Raw genomic sequence first — 17,637 nt, 5'->3', positions numbered from 1 at the left:
GAATTGTCCAATAGATGAACAGTGGAGATATAAGGAGAATTAACATCGTAACCGTTGTTAGGCTGTTCTGGTTTTTCTAAAAGGGGAAATAGCTTAGAGGTCTTTTTGCGTCCCAACCGCCCTACCCAAGCCTAGGGTGCCGTGCGCCCCTGTTACCAACACTTGACAGCTCATACCTTTTTTTTTTCTTTTTTTTTTTTCACGTAGATTTTTATGTTTAAAATATATTTTTAAAATAGATTCTTTTTATTATTTTTATTTCACATAGACTTTATTTATGATTCTTTTTTTTTTTTTTTTTTTTTTTTAAGTAAATTCTTTTTACTTAATAATTAAGAAAGTGAATATTAATAAAATTATATATTTTTTAATTTTTTCATAATAATTAAATATGTTAAAAAAATTTAAAATAAAATAATAATAAAATAAAAGTTCAAATATACTATAGAATAATAAAATAGTTACATAAAGTAATAAGTCTATCATTATTTTTTTAAAATAGATAAGTTATGCGCATTCTTTTTACGATTTAAAAAAATTTATAAAATTTATACACATTAAGATTGTATTAAGATAAAAGTTTAATACAAATAATTAAGTTTTGTATTAAAATATTTGATTCGTTTAAATAAAAGGATTAGATTATAGTTTGTTTTTATATAACATAATATTTAAATTAATTAATAGTTTAATACAGATTGACTCGTATACAATTTGAACTCGATTCGACTTTATAAATTCGTGTCCATGGTGCATGTATTACGTTACTTTTATCTTTTTGCATTTATTTTTGTGCAGCGTGTGGAAATTGGAATGCGTAATTAACCGGCGATACCATTTGTTTTTTACTCTCTTTTTTTTCATTCTGTTCTAATATTATTTTTATTTAAATAATTATATTAAAAACTAAATTTGATTTAATTATATAATTATATATTTACTATCTATGTAATATAATTTGATTTTAAAATAAATTTTAAAATTTAAATATTACAAATCAAATTATATCACTCAATTATGTGTAATGTAAAGATTTTCAAATAGTATTATTTTATTTAAAAAAATAAAAAATTTCGTGTCTTTGTACTATATTTTGAGTTAGAATTTATTATTCATAAGTCAATATTCACTCTCACATCTCATATCTATAATTTTTTCTTAAGATATTGAGGTATTTTTCATTAGATATAGATATATTTTTCATAATATGTGAGATGTGAAGTGTGAGATGGAAGGTGATGAATAGTAACTTATGAAAATAATTTTTCTTCTGAGTTTTCTATGCCTTGAGAAGGAAAAGATTGATAGTCAAATATCCTCAACGTTTTTATTACTCATTTTATTATCTCATTACAAAATTTTAAATTAAAAATAGGAATAAGTATTAAATACTCTAAAAATATAATTCAAATTCAAATTCAAAAAAATTATAAAATTGGTAATAAAAACTGACATTGAAAAAATTCATCATTCAGCGTCCATTTCAATTTATTTTTGTTTGTCCTAACAGCATGAGATCATTTTCAGGTCTATTCATTTGCCTTTTACGGGTTATATATTTTATATTTGCCAACGGGTCACTTATTTTTCGACTAAATTTAAACTTGTTCATAAATTTATACAGTCACATCAACCCACCCACACCAAAAACAAAAACAAAATGATATTCATAATTCATACAACTATTTTCACAACCTTATTTTAAATTATGGACTTTTTGTAAAATAATTGATAAAAATAACATCATTTTATAAAAATATTCTCAATTTAAAACATGATTATATAAAAGATTGTTAGAAAAATTGTGCGTGTATCATTACTTAAAAAAATAATCACAAAAATACCAGAAGTCAAATATTCCAATAAATAAATTTCTCATTCAGTCCCGCGATTCCAATATATAGAAATAAATGTAGAGATATCGAAATTTGCGTGATTCGGTATAAAAATCTATGTCCACGGGTAGGGATGTGCAATTACCTGCCCAACATAGTTTTTGGCCCGTCCGGTTATAGCCCGCAACAATTGCCAGTGCAATATAACTCGACCCGACCTGCACCATTCGGGTCGGATAAAATAATCAGTTTTTTTTTTCAAAAAGAAACAAAGAAACGGTTATTCTCTTTTATTTGTAAAACACATCCTGATATAAGTTATAAATTATAATATCATATAACAGTTTTTTTTTCTTTTTGTAACATTTGTACAAATTATAATATTTTTTTAGAAGTATTTGTACAAATTATAACATAATCGCTCAATCTATATTATTGTAAACCCCTGACACATTATAACATATTTTTTTTTCCTTTTTGCTACATAAAGGAGTACAATAAACATCATAATTTAAAGGAATACAACCTAGAAAAGTCCTCAAACATGAATCTTTAACAACAAATATAGAATGTGCAGACCATAAGTCTTAAGTCACTCCTCATCAACATAAATAAAGCTTGATTTGGGAGCAAACTTTAAAAAAAAATTATTAAATGATATAAAAAAAATATTATGAAAAAGTTTAATAAATATATAAGTAAGAAATATGTTTATTACCTAATTCTGCCTCAAAATTTTCAACATTGTCCAAGGAGGCACGAAAATCAATATGTACTGGATCTTTTAATCAATTCTGAGTACAAACGAGTGTCTCAACTGTTCTTGGAGATATTGAACAACAAAATGAGTCAAGCACATGACCCCTGCACTGAAGGCTGACTCAGAAGAAACAGGAATGGCCATCACACCACGTGCAACTCTTGCCAAAATAAGATACTTTATTTCATTAATCTTCCACCAATCCAAAATGGAAAATACTATTATTACCACTAGTTTCTACCGCTAATTTCTATCGTTGTGAGTTTTTTATTTTTTTATTTTTATTTATTTTTTACATAATGATTAAGTAAGTATTTTTTAATAATATTATGATTTTTTTATTTTTTTAAATATATTTAAATGTGTTAAAAAAATACATGTAATAAAATACAAAAAAAAAAAAACATTTCAAAAGCACTAGCGGGAGCTCCCAGTGATGGGAGTAGCACCGCTCATCCAAAATATCAAAATTTGAAACTCGTGCCTCACAACCATGTTCTAAGTATTGATCAATCTCTAATTTGTTCTTCAAATTACATTCAATAATTTATTGCTCATACTCAACCTAAAAACTTTGCTGAGAATCAAAATCAATCATAGTAGGATCAACTGAGGAATGAGGCTCAAAGTATGAAACTCCACTTGAACTCTCATACATAATAGTATATTCTCCGTACATATCAATCATCAATTATTTCACTTTTACAATCATTTCTTCAAATAAATTACCACCATATATTTTTTTGAACCAAAAATGCAAAACAATAAATTTACATCTATGATCAAGAACAACAGCAATGAATATCATCAAGCTAGTCTTTTCAATCGATCCCCAATATTTTTTATACTTACTCTTCATACTCCTAGCCATATCTCTCAATACTAGATCATTATTTTGACTCATTTTTTATAAATGCGATTGGATGCCACAAAGCTATTGAAAATATACATCAGATGTGACATACAAAGAAAGTCTCACAGTAACATCATAAAAAAAATTCAAAAATTTAATCATTATTTTAACTCTCACCTAATCACTAGAACTTGGGGGCTCAAACTCACACTGCAACAATAGCGAGAAAAATAATCATCATCATTCTCCAATCACAAAAATGGCTTTTGAAATGTTTTTGCAACTTCTAGCATAAGATAAGTGGAGTTCCATCTTGTAGGAACATCAATGCACACCAATTTTGAACAACTGATTTTCTCATTCTCTATACACTTTTTGAATTTTTTTCATTCTTGCAGGAGATGATCTAACATACTTAACCGCATTGCACACTCTTGTGATTGAATCATCACAATCTTTTAGCCCATCATACACAATATGGTTCATAATATGGGCGTAACACCTTATGTGAATATACTTCCCCTCCAACAAATGACCTCCCACAAACCTTTTAAAGTAATCAATGGCAACATCGTTTGAGGAAGCATTGGCAACTGTAACAGTAAAAATCTTATCAATTCTTCAATCTTGTAGACATGACTCTACATGCTTTCCAGTGTCCCCTTTGTGATTAGGAATCAAACAAGAATTTATAATTTTTTTGTGTAATTTTCATTCACAATCAATAAAGTGTGCAGTAAGACACATATAATTAAAGTTCTGATTGGACGTCCCAGTGTCAGTAGTTAAACTAACCCGCCCAACTGCCTTAAATACTTTCCTCAACTTCTCATTCTCTTTTTTAAATAGTTTAATACAATCTCTCGTTGCAGTGGTTTGAGATGACACTTAAAATCTTGGTTCTAGTGATTTACATACCTTCCTAAATCCTTGTACTTCCACCACCCTAAACGGAACCTCATCACAAACTATCATCTCTGCAATTGTTATTCATACATCTTCTAGATCAAACTTATGTGTAGTTTGTTGATCTATGGTTCTAATTCTGTTAGGGTTTTTCCTACAAACAACAACATGATGCATCATACTTGATGTACCATGTTTTTTACGATGACAAGCGTAATTCTTGTGGTAGTAATTACACCCTGCTTTTAGGTTACTTAATGAACATCCAACTATTTTTGTGAAGTATTCTCACACCGCTGAGGGGACCTTACTTGCCTTCCTTTTGGGAGGGAGGATAGTGTTACTACTTGTAGACAAGTTAATGTTTGAAACTAAAGGAGTAGTAATCTCATTTGTCTCTAAAATTTGTAGAAGTGTCACTTTTGAAGTAATCCATGACATGAACTGATATATAATAAAAGCATCAGAAAGTAAGAATACCATACTATTGAACAATGGAAATTCAATTTTTTCTAACTACTAAAGAGAAACTGATGAAAAGACATAAAACAAACAATCTCGGTTTGGTTCAAACAAAGCATGGCTATGATTCAGTTGGCCATTGGATAAACTCTACAATCAAATTATAAACAAAATTAAAAAAAAAAAATCTTGGTGGAGGTCTCTCAATTCTAATCACACCAGTATGCACAATGGCCTGTATGACAAAAATCCATATCTTATAAATAACATACAAAAAGAAAAAAAAAATTAGACTAAAGTTAGGAACTCCAACTCACTAACTGCAGTTCTTGGGATTGTGGGAATTTAACACAAACACTTTACAGGTTCTTTGGTGAACAATTATTTTAAGGTTGATTCACCCAAATCCCAACCTTCAAAGCTCATGGGGTTTCCCTATTTTGCCATATCTCTGTTTTTATAAAGGAAAAAGAACTTCATTCAAACGGCCATAATCACTAGATGGTCATTGCAGTTTATTTCTACATTATGCACATCAAGTGTCTTAAACAAATGAGAAATCAAGACTGAGTTCAACACAGAAACAATCAGACCCAGATTAACTAAGCAAACCCCAAATAAAACTAACGGTCTAACAAATCAAAACCCTAAATAAAATTAACACAACGAAAGACCAGCAACGACGAGGTATTGGAAGGGCAGAGATGGTGAAGACAGAGAAACTTGGAGCATGAGAAATGGAACATACCTCATCAAATTGACTTGATCTTGGAGCCGTGGCCGACGGTGATGACGAACAGAGACGGAGAACGCCGATGGAGATGGCGACAGAGAACGGATGCCACTGGCTAGGGTTTCTGCAGGTAGTTGAAGTGTTTGCTTGGAGTACTCGTTGCTTGGAGGCGCGATCAAGGGGAGGGAGAGAGAGAGAGAGAGAGAGAGAGAGAGAGAGAGAGAGAGAGAGAGAGAGAGGTCTAGGTTTGGATGTTTGAAATGGATGATAGAGTCTCAGGCGGCTGTTTCGCCCGTTAAACAACAGGTTGGATGATTTCCAACCTGTTGTCCATTTGAACTCACATTTAACGGGTGGGCTCGGATGGATTTATCGGGCTGGTGTGGGTTGTTAATTTTTTTGAACAGGCCTATCTACAGATTGTTTTGGGGTAAAATCTATTATAATTGAAGATTTTACAATCTGTCATGGCCTCACATATCGCTCAATAGAATGAATGAATTTAGTCTAGGCATAGATAAGTCATCCCAAACTTATGGAGAGTTTGTCCTTCATTTGTAGATATCTTTTTTTATAGAGATATATTTTTCTTCTTTAGAGTGATAGAGTCCAACTTACCTTATGAAGATTTTTTTATTTTAAAAGTCTGAGCCAACTTATTTTGTGGGAATCAATTTGTTGGGATGCTGGCATATTCCATTCGGGTTGGGCCTCCGGCGGCTTGTTATAATTGCCTCCATCGTTCGTCTTAAATATGTATTAATTAAAGCTTGATCAGTTAGATCTAACTCCTTAATTTAGCGTTTCCGTCACTCTTGGAGACGGCACAAGATTAATATATTGTAGTCAAAGAGCACGTTTATATATATCGATCGAGCTTGCAGTTTTGTGGGGGTTAATATAAATATATATATATTTATAGAGTTCTCAGATTAATAATAATTATACACAGATCATCGATCGAGTTGGATGCACTTTAGGTGGCTTTTCTTTATCCAAAGTAGCTGGCTAGCTAGCAGGGCAAGCACTTATGACATATATGGTGACGTCGGTGTCTGACGTTGGTGACGTTGTTGATAATATATAGACAGTCATTTTTTTTTTCATTTGCATAATTTAATATAGTGTATTTTTAGAATCTATTATTCAAATTTCTCATTTTTTTTGAATTTACGTAATTCAATACCAATATCAATACTCTTAAATTAGGATTATAACCGGTTCGGTTTGGTTCAATAAAATTTAGAATTGAATTGATATGTATCATTTTTACATTTTTAAAAATCGATTATGTGCTAATTATGTCTTAAACCGGTACATCCTATTTTTATTAATTCGGTTCAATTTTCAAATTTTAAAAAATTTATACTAATTTATATATAGACTTAAAGTATAAAACTAATAGTAATATAGTATTAGACTATTAGTATTAGGTCATAAAATATAAATTATAATTAATATACATATAATGTATATTAGTATTACTAATTTACTAAAGTATTATGTACTTATAAAAAAAAATATATTGATAATTTATTAGGCCATAAAAATTTGATAATAATATTTGAGTGATTTTCTTTCTTTTTTGGTAAATAATATTTTAGTAATCTTATTTACAACTTTGCTATATAAATTCAAATTTCTTAGGATATTTTTTCAATTAATGTGATTTATCAATTTCAATTTAAAGTTTTACAATTTCAATATATTTTTAAATTAATTTATATTATTATATATATTATATATAAAAAATATTATATAATATTAAAAAAATAAATTAAAATATATATTAAATATAACCGGTCCGGTCCGAGCCTAAAAAGCCTAGAACCGGTTCCGGTTCTGATCAGTTTTGCCATTATAGAAACCAATTCTGGATCGATTTGACCTGTACTGGCCGGTCCGATCCGGTTTTTCGATTTTTCTTACACCCATTCTCTTAGTTGGTATTGACTAGTCAAATGCCAATGCATATTCATACTGGCCAAATGCCAATGCATCTTCATACTGGCATTTGGCTAGGCATGAGTGAAATCTTATTCATTAGACTAGCTAAACTACTAAAGTTTAACATATGAACTACAGTAAATTAAGCTCCACAATCATCTTTGGCTAGATACTATTCACTCACTAAAGTAATATTTTAATCATTTCTAACAACTATTATATTATCTAATTATTTTAAAGTTTAGATTATCTATTTCAATTTTGATAAATAGTCCGTTATTTTTTATCTTATTCTATTTAATTAATAATAATTAAATTATGAAATTAAAATTAAATTATTAATTAATATATAAAGTGTATTTGCAAAATATTATAAATTTTTTTTTATAAAATATTACTAAAATATATAATATTATATTATTATTTTGACTTTAAAATTATTAATCTAATGTGAATTTACCTAACCAAAAGTTAATGATATAACTAAAACTTAAAATTCTAACTAAAATTTAGACTTCATAATGGCTAGACTATTGACAATACTGTTAGTAGCGCCTGTTGTTACCATTCGCATTTTGAAGGTAAATTAGTAATTGAGCGGTCGGTTTTTGGGCCGGAATAGTTATGGGCATGCATGCAAGCTCGCTCTCTCTCTCTCTCTCTCTCTCTCTCTCTCTATACACAGTCTCAGGGTCAATGAAAAAGCTACCCATAATTCATATTTTTTTTATACATTTTGGAAGGGAGTTTTGAAACCTACATTTTAGAGGCTGGGATTTATATTAATCAGGCCACAAATCTTTAGCAACTAGTTTCATCATTAATATTATGAGTCCGGTAGCAAATTCCAAAATCTGATACATATGCAAGCAAGTATACATATGCTATCTAGTTTTTATCAATAGATTTACATATATTTAATTGCTAATTCAAATGGTTTAATGGTGTTGATCAAATACTAATAAATTAATTATAAGGGTCTTATTTTACTCCTATTATATAATAACCACCAAATTAATATTCTACTATCTATTATTTACTCCTTTTTTTTTAACAAAAATAGAGAGAGAAATCCCAGACTTTGGCATGCATGGCATCAATTTTAAGTTTTCTATACCTTTGTACCACTGCTATATCTCTTATTCACTTCTTTGTACCATATTTTGAGTTTTCTATACCTTGAGAAGGAAAAGATTAATAGTCAAATATCCTCAACGTTTTTATTACTCATTTTATTATCTCTTTACAAAATCTTAACCAAAAAATAGGAATAATTATTAAATATTCTAAATCATACAAATTATTTTCACAACCTTATTTTAAATTATGGACATTTTTGTAAAATAATTGATAAAAGTAACATCATTTTATAAAAATATCCTCAATTTAAAACATGATTATATAAAAGATTATAAAAAGAATTGTGCGTGTATCACTACTAAAAAAGAAATTCACAAAAATACTAGTAGTCAAATATTCCAATAAATAAATTTCTCATTTTAAGTCCAGCGATTATAACAAAAGAATTAATCGAATCCCTACGGAATGACTTCATGCTATCAAAATTCAGTTCCACTCCACAATTGGAGGGGATTTTAAGACCACAGAACCAAGCATATTACAGAGAAATGGAGCCAATTTTGCCCCATCTAGAGTGATAATGCTTGCTGGTTTAGGTTCCTTCAGTTTACCTGTTGTTGGTGGTTGCCATAAACAGGATAAGCCCCATATGTAGCAGCATACATGCTTGGGTCATGAGGACCCGGCAGAGCATACCCATAACCATCATAAACCGGGCCTCCATAGTATGCCCCACTCCATTGGTTGCCAAAATCTCCTCTAAACTGCCAAACCCCAGAAAGAAAAATAAGCCAACGAATCAGAATTAATGGATAGATATTCCGAAATCGATTATTTGTTTTTGCATAGATCACTACAGATGAGCTCAAGAACCAGTATAAAGACTTCCAGTTCTGAGTCATATCCTATAGAAGCACCAATAATGATGATTATATAATTCCTCATAAAGCAGGCAGCAATTGCTTGGTTTAGGATTTAAGAGAACAGTAGGAGATAACTAAAATCAGTTGTCCACACCAATTGCAATGAGAGAACTCTACATTGCCCATTAAATCCTTGAAAGGTCTTTCCAAACAACCAAAACATAAGAAGGCAGTACAAGGAAGAAAGGGATCTTTTTTGCATGGTAGTTGAGAGGGTGGGGGTTGTGGGGATGAGTACCTGCTTATTTGCTGGATTGCGACCCCAAGAAAGACGCACTGTTTGATTGCCAATTACCGTACCATTCAATTTCTCCAATGCCTCTTCGGCATTATTCCTGTGAAGAGAGATTAAAAGAATCAGGTAGTAATGGACAAGCTACGGTTTCAACATACCATCTCCTTTTCCTTTCTTTTTTTACCCCATACAAGTAGTTATACACACATAATAAGTCTTGAACTCACAACCTAACCTTGCATCCAATTGTCATAATAGGGGAAAGAGGATGCCAATTAAGCTAAAACTCATTGAAAAGATTCTGATGTACCATCTAACTACGTGACAAATCAAAGTTGCGGCCAGAAACTATACCTGTTAGCAAATTGTACAAACCCACAACCTTTCCCAACAGGTATTTTAACAGAGACTATCTCACCATACTGTAAGAAAGGCTGCTTGAGATCCTCATCTGTGACATTAGGGTCCAACCCACCAACAAATACCTAATAAAAGATTCGGGTTAGCAAATTAAAGTAGGTGAGGCTCCCAATGGTTATAATTTAAAACAAAATGAAAAAACTCACTGTTGTGTTTGTTGAATCACCGTCAGACTGGTGTGTACCATTTGATGTGTACCCACCTAACAAAACCATAGATAATTAAAGCACAGAAAAATAAGCAAAGTCTAAGCTATAAGCCATGGTTAAATAAAGATAGCTCACTTCACACTTCAAACCCTGTTCTGGACCAACTACAAGCAGCCTTCTTTATGATATGATACTTATTTCCTAAGTGAATGAATTTTATTAGAAGCTCATAGTAACACAAGTTTACAGGAAGTATACAAGAGAACATATGACTCAAGAGAAATGACAACACCAATAATTCATGAAATCTACAAATGTAGGAAAGTGTAAACTCTGGTAGGCCGTAATCCAAACATATGGAGAGTTGAACATGATGGACTCTAGCTCTTACAACATCCTCTTTCAGTCTTCAAAGCTTTGGGTATTGCATTCCTCCCAAAGGCACCGCATTAGGCAAAACAGTATCATCTGCTATACTTATGCTCGACAAAGACTACCCATTTGCCCTTTCCAGCAAGCCAATAAACCCACAATCCTTTTAGGCATAACCCACTTAATCCCAAGCAGCTAAGAATCAAATCCCACAATTCTCTAGCCACATCACTGTTAAGCAAGAGATGATCAATTGATTCCCCACTCTTCTTGAACATATAACACCAATTCATCACCAAAATGTGATTCTTCCTTTGATTATCCATGGTTAAGATCATCACTAGAGCAGTCATCAATAAAGAATGCCACCCTAGTGGGAGCTTTGTTGCAGGCAAATGCTTTTCCATGAAAAACAATTACCCTCTTGGGGGCTAAGAATGCAGTAGAATGTGTGAAACTCAAATGTTCTCTTCTTCGATAGGATCCATCATGTCGTCTTCCCTAGCTCCACTCAATCTAGTTGAATACAAAAGATTGAGGCTTCATTTGGAAAGTAAACTCATCTCAACTCATTATTATAACTTTTTCAAATCCTAACATAAAATATAATAAACAATTCAATTTTTTTAAATCCCAAAATAATAATAATAATAAAAAATAATATTCTAACAATATTTTATCATCTCAACTCAACTCAGTTCAACATCCAAATGCACCCTGAAGAATGTGGAAAACAAATCCACTTCCCAATCATGAGTCCATTGAATGATGGTAATATTCCACCATTGATTGTCATTGGAAGATTGTAAATGATTAGCCAACAAGGCCTCCTTGATTGAGAGATACAAAGCATTTCTAGGAAGGCCACCTTCAATGGCTCCTTGCGCTAGAATTGGATCTCACTTCATTGTCCATCTCTAATATTATAAATCCGAGAAGTTCCCCCAACCCCATCTTATGTCCTTCCAAAACGCAATTGATAAGAATGTCAAGGATTTGAGTGAAGAACTTTCAATCCCAAATTATGTGGGTGAATTGTGAATGCATGCATCAATAGTTGCTAAATCTTACATTGGTTGTGAGTTCGGTGAAACTGGATCATATAAGTGATCCTATGGAACTTTAATAAAGATTTGCATTCTTTTTTTTTAGTAAAGCAAAGCCGTAGCAATTGCCAATTGCTTCCATAGTACATCATCATTCATCTCAAGTCAACGGGAAAAAAAAAAAAGATTTAAATTATATGTGCATAAATGACACTACCAATTGAAAAAATATATATATAGGAGAAGGTGAAGAATTTATGCAAGCACCTAAAAGCCCCTACAAAAGCTTATTAGCACCAAAATCAATTAATTAAGGTCTAAATATGATGTAGGGCATATTTTTTGATATTGAGTATTAGTTTTGAGTTCCTCTATGTTAGAAAAATGCCTTCGTATTGCTAGTATTCTCTTTTACTTTAAATCAGGGTATTTTGGTAACTTTAATATCCATAGGCATGGCTTATACTTTGGCCTATATAGGGTTATTTGAATTTTATAATGTTATTAGTTGGGTTTTCTATTCTTTTTCTTTTTTTTTTCTCCAAGGCAGGGCCTTTCGGACCCACCCCTGAAAAGTAAACCCCAGTCCCGTGCACCTCACCCTCAAAAGTTTTTCTACACGAAACTAGTTAAATCGTTGACTTTTCACCAGGGGTTGTGGCCCCAAATGATTATTTGCACCCATGAGGTATTGAACCTTGGATCTTGAAGGGAGTGATACCCTAAGACCAAGGCTTTCACCACTTGGGCCAACCCCTTGAAGGGAGTTGAGTTTTCTTGAGCCTCAGAAACTAATCTATAACTACCAACTGAATCTCATTATGGGTTAGGTGCAAGAGAGCATGGTCCAAAACCAGAGATTTCTCGACTAGCCAGCATCATTCAATGAGATAAACCATTGATGACACAGATGCTTCATCCAGCCCTCCCTCCCCCTCCCCTTGAACACAAAAATCATCTCCTCCTCCGCCCATATAGGATGGAAAAAAACATCTCTCAATAATTTTACACATCCACATGACACATCTACTAATGAGTCAATTGACACCAAAAGCCTCAATAAGCGGGGTAGTAGAAAAAGTCACATGGGTTAAAACTAAAAAGCTAAGAAAAAGTTGACAAGCTAAGTGGCTCAATAAACAAAAAGGTGGCATTTGTAGAAGCATGTTGGAGAGGGGGAGAGAGAGAATCTCGCAAAGCTACTGTTTTTGAATGTTGTGGTTTTATATATTCAAAAAACAAAAGCAGTATGTTGAAATTCCACAAAGCTACTGGCAGAACAGCAAAACACCACAGCAGTATATTTGAAATTCCATCAGCTGCAAAGTTTTGAAAGAAAAGAAGTAAGAGCAGAAAGGTAGAGTGGCCATCTCAAAGATGTAGCACAAGTAAGGCCAGATAGCCATTTGAAAGGGGAGGAAAGGAAGAGCAAAAGGTTTCACCACTTCACAAATATCAATCGAGAAGTAGCAGTTGTATTTATGAAGGGGTTAGCAGTTAGGGGTGTGATTCCAGACACCCACAATCATATGCATGTCTTTTCCCACATGAAGCATTGCAGAGTATCCTAAAAAACTCGTTGTTTATCTGTGTACGGTGTGTTGAAGAGAGAGAAAGAGAGAGAGTTTAGCAAAACATATAGAGGCCCTACCAATATATTTGAAGAAAGAAAAAAGCATAATACTTGAGCTGTGAAAATAAAACATATATACCACAATAGAAACAAAAGGACCAATATAACAACAACAATTTTCTTATTTTGTAGCAAGCAGAGTAATTAAGTACCTTGTGATTGTTGATATCCAGATGACTTTCTAGGAGTTGCAGCACCAACGCGCATAGGCCTGCTTGAACAATAGGCACCATTCATCTCAGTCAAAGCTTGTGATCGCTCATTGTCATCCCCAAACCTCACAAAACCATAACCCTTTGATCGGCCAGTATTGGCATCAAAAACAACTTTTGCAGCTTTAACTGATGGATATCTACTAGCAAAAGTTTCATGTAATAGGCTATCTGTAACATCTGCAGCTAAATCTCCAACAAAAATAGAAATATCCGGAACATTATCAGACCGCTTGTCACCCATGCTAAATGTTGCCCAGTTCAGACGGAAGGGCTGTTCTGTATTAGGCATCAGAATGCCAGCATAATTTTGTAGAACTTTCTCTGCTGCTGCATGTGAATAGAATTCCACAAATCCATAGCCCTCTGATAAACCAGTCTGTTTATTGCGAATGACCTTAATGGAGGCGATCTGCATGATACTTGACAATGGGTTATTGGCAATGGCAGCAAAATAAGCAGGAGCAACATATCAAAATAAAATAAATCTGAATGGCCTAGTGTATCATAGCCATAGTTTTAAAGATGATTTCTAGAAAAAAAATCAGCAACTAATTTCCATCAAAATAAACCTAGCCAATTTTCCCTTATCACTGAGAAAAATGACATCATATTAATCAATCATTTAGTTAACCAAAACAAATAAGGAGAAAAAAAAAAAAAGATCATCAGTACCACCAAGTAGGTCTTGGCCAATTTTTACTTAATAAATACAATTAAAAGAAAAAAAATTCAAATACACACATAGACTCAATGCAAGTAGCTTCTTTAACTATAATAATTATAATGTAAACTTCTCATTTTCAGTAGAATTTCCCCTGCCTTTTTTTGTAAATCAATCGTGACCCAATTTTAATAAATTAATAACCAAAATTGAAGCAACGAAATGATTGGAATTTTGAAGATCGTGAACTTTCACTGAAAGAACTTCGAAGTCTCTTCATCAATACCTTACTTTTATTAATTTTTTTGATAAGTAAAAAGAAAATTTTATTGACAAGTAAATAGGCACAGCCCAAGTGCACAAGAAATATACAAGAGAAATACCTTACTTTTATGGGCAACAGTTATAGATTTCAATAGGCGAAGGGAGGGCTTGTTTGGGAAGTGAGATGATCTCATCTCATCTCATTTCAAAACTTCTTATAATTTCCTTCTCAAATATCACTCAAATACAAATACTTTTTAATTTCAAATCTTCAACTTTTTCATATAATCATTACTTAATCATTACAAATTTTCCAAACTTCCAAACAAAATACAAAAATCAATACTGCTTTTTAAAATTTAAAAACAAAAACAATATTAAAAAATAATATTTCAACAACATTTTAACTTTATAATATTTTTATTCAACTTATTATCTCTCATTTCCCCAAACTCAATAAAACATCTTAACCCAAACCATTTCAATACTATTCACAAACCATTTCAAAGCCCTTCACAGATAACCTCAAATATCACTGTAGACCTGGTCCTGCCTATAGTCATACACTGTCAAATGAATATATCAGTACGCAAGAAAGAGCTTTTTCCAAGCAATGATTATTTATATAACGCCAACCTCTGATTCTCTATGTATATCTCTGATATGCAATTTGACTTCAAAAATTGTAATTCCCAAATTATATCATAAAAGAGATTGTTCTCATGGCTTCTCCACTTGCAACCTTTACTGGCATCAGTATAGTCTTTATTCATTGGTGCCTCTAAACAAGCAATGAGGCAGGCCTAGTGTAATCTAGCTTAGAGGCTAACACACATATCTCTCAGCAGTAAAGCAAATTAGGAATCCTTTCCTCGCTAGGCCAATGAAGGATACCAAAATATATCAATAATATCAAACACTGATTGTAGAATCAACTCCCTCTTCTGGTTAGGTAATTAATGCAGCACGCAGCTAGTGTAAAATTTCTGCGTTTGGACAATAACTCCAACTTAACACCAGCTTCCCTTTTCTTGACCTCAATCATAACTCACACGTTCCTCTAATAAAGCCACCGTTTCCCAGTAAAAAGCTCTCATTTTTAATCATTTCAAATCATACAATGTTCACGTACATAACCAAAATCTAGCACACAACGCAGCAAATAAAAGCAATGGAAAAGCAAAACCAAAAATCAATTCGTGAGCTTAAAACACGACAAAGTTATATTATCAACTCCAAAGATAATACCTTGCTCAAAGCATCACCATATATATATATATATATATGTGAATATTGTGTCAATTATTTTACCATCTCTCTATGTTACTCTAACAATTGTATATGCAGCATATTAAAAGGTGGGACACTTGGTGATAAGCAGCGACACTTATTTGATATGCAGTGGAGAGGACATGTGCAACATACGTGAGCAACCTTTGGCTTATCTGTTTTGATGAATACGAGCCGCTGGATCAAAGACACGTGCCGCAATCCTTTGTGCATGTATATATATGCCTTTTAGCCATGTTAGGGTTACGGGTGATTTTGCATTTAGGCATTTTGGTTTCTGCCATTTCGAGAGCTTTGTACAGAACTAAGAGATAAGCTAGGGTTTACTGAGGGATAGATGAAAGCTGTAGCGAGGCTTGTATTTGGCTCAATATTAGCTTGATCTGGTGTAAGATACATTGGCTTTTGAAGATTGCTCAATAAAGAATGATCTCTGAGGCTGTTCCTGCCGTGGATGTAGGCCATTAGGGCCGAACCATGTAATCTCTATTTGTATTTCTTATTCTTTTATTCCTTTATTATTTCTTGTTTATTTTCTTCTTGTTCTTGCTGTTCTTGATATTTTATCTTCAATACTTGTGATGCTTAGAGTTGGATTTCGTGGTATTGAGTCCTTAGGCTATAAGGGACTCTGGTTGTGTTTTTCACACAATATATATCTATATATATATATATATATATATAATATTCAGGATTTTATTTAATCAATATGAAGTTATGTTCATGTGACAAATCAAAAACCAAATCAGCAAATACAGCGCAAAAACTACGTTACGAGTATGCATGTGCCGATGGGAGAATACACAAAAGAGAGAAGAAAAATGGATAACGAAATAAGGACCTCGCCGGTGGAAGCGAAGCAGCTATGGAGATAATTCTCGTCCATCCAGTGGTGCAAATCGCCGATCCAGATCGTCTTGTTCTCGCCGCCAGATCCCTGCTGCTGCTGCTGCTGCTGTTGCTGTACATGTTGTGCATGATGCTGCTGCGGGTGTTGTACCTGTACGTGCTGCTGATACAGATGGTACGGAACGTAGTGAGGCGGCGGCGGCGGCGGCGGCCCGTAATGCTGAGGTGGCATCATCTGGTGCTGCATTACCATCGGTGCCGCCGCCGGGTACTGCATCGCCATCCAATGAGGCGCCGGCGGTTGTGGCTGCCGTTGACTCTGCTTCTCCGGCGGCTGCGTGTTCGAATCAGAGCCGTTGGATTGCATCTTATCTTTATCTCTTATCCCCTAGTCCACACTCTAAAAATTCCAAAAACAAAAAAGATTCAAATTCTCAGAACCTCAAAACAAGAAGATCGAATCCAAGCTTGAGAGAGAGAGGGTTTTCGTGGAGAGAAGTAGAGAACAGTGGTAGTGTCCAACACTCCAAAGGCAAGAGGATTTATTCTGTAGTTGTGAGGATCACGGTTGTTATTTCAACCGTTGGATCACATGGTAGGGTTGACCTGGACCGTTAGATTCGTAGACAAGGATACACACAACTACGATCTATCGGTACAAGTACAAGTTACAAGTTACAACGAAGAGGCTCAAGATTTTAATACCTCAGGATTCACACGTACGTTCAACCGCCCTTTCATCGCAGTGAAATTGCGACGACATCTAAAGCCCAAAGCATCGGCGGAATTACGGTTGATGCTAGAGAGTTTAAACTAATAATTATTATTCAAATTTACAACAAACTTGTTAAAAAATAATATTAATCCCAAATAATTTGGAAACTTCTTGAAATCTTTTAAAAATATGAAAACTCTCTTATAACCTCATCTAAAATTCTTGAGTTTTCTTAAAAGTATGAAAAAAAACAGTTTTCTATATTTTCCTAAAGTCCATAGTTTTTGCA

The 17,637-nt window shown here is 32.9% G+C and overlaps 1 protein-coding gene across 1 annotated transcript; it reads right to left on the bottom strand.

Annotated features, from left to right (window-relative positions):
• Positions 1-8,959: 8,959 nt before the first annotated feature.
• On the bottom strand, positions 8,960-17,154 carry LOC108992348 (polyadenylate-binding protein RBP47-like). Its single transcript, XM_018966880.2, has 6 exons — positions 16,626-17,154; positions 13,507-13,978; positions 10,301-10,356; positions 10,089-10,219; positions 9,738-9,834; positions 8,960-9,340 (listed from the first exon to the last, which is right to left on the bottom strand). The coding sequence occupies exons 1-6, from the start codon at positions 16,998-17,000 to the stop codon at positions 9,179-9,181; spliced, it is 1,293 nt and encodes a 430-aa protein (XP_018822425.1). The 5' UTR covers positions 17,001-17,154; the 3' UTR covers positions 8,960-9,178.
• Positions 17,155-17,637: the final 483 nt, after the last annotated feature.

The sequence above is a fragment of the Juglans regia genome, chromosome 15, assembly GCF_001411555.2.
Source record: "Juglans regia cultivar Chandler chromosome 15, Walnut 2.0, whole genome shotgun sequence".
In the NCBI taxonomy this organism is placed as follows: domain Eukaryota; kingdom Viridiplantae; phylum Streptophyta; class Magnoliopsida; order Fagales; family Juglandaceae; genus Juglans; species Juglans regia.
This window is presented reverse-complemented; position numbering and strand designations above follow the sequence as displayed.

What these genes read in the sequence shown, in the direction of transcription:
- LOC108992348 (XM_018966880.2), bottom strand. Translation starts at nt 17,000, where the DNA reads ATGCAATCCAACGGCTCTGATTCGAACACGCAGCCGCCGGAGAAGCAG. An exon ending in GCTTCGCTTCCACCGGCGAG is followed by an intron (nt 13,979 to 16,625) that starts GTCCTTATTTCG and finishes AGTATCATGCAG; the next exon opens with ATCGCCTCCATTAAGGTCAT. An exon ending in GCAATCCAGCAAATAAGCAG is followed by an intron (nt 9,341 to 9,737) that starts GTACTCATCCCC and finishes GGGGTTTGGCAG; the next exon opens with TTTAGAGGAGATTTTGGCAA.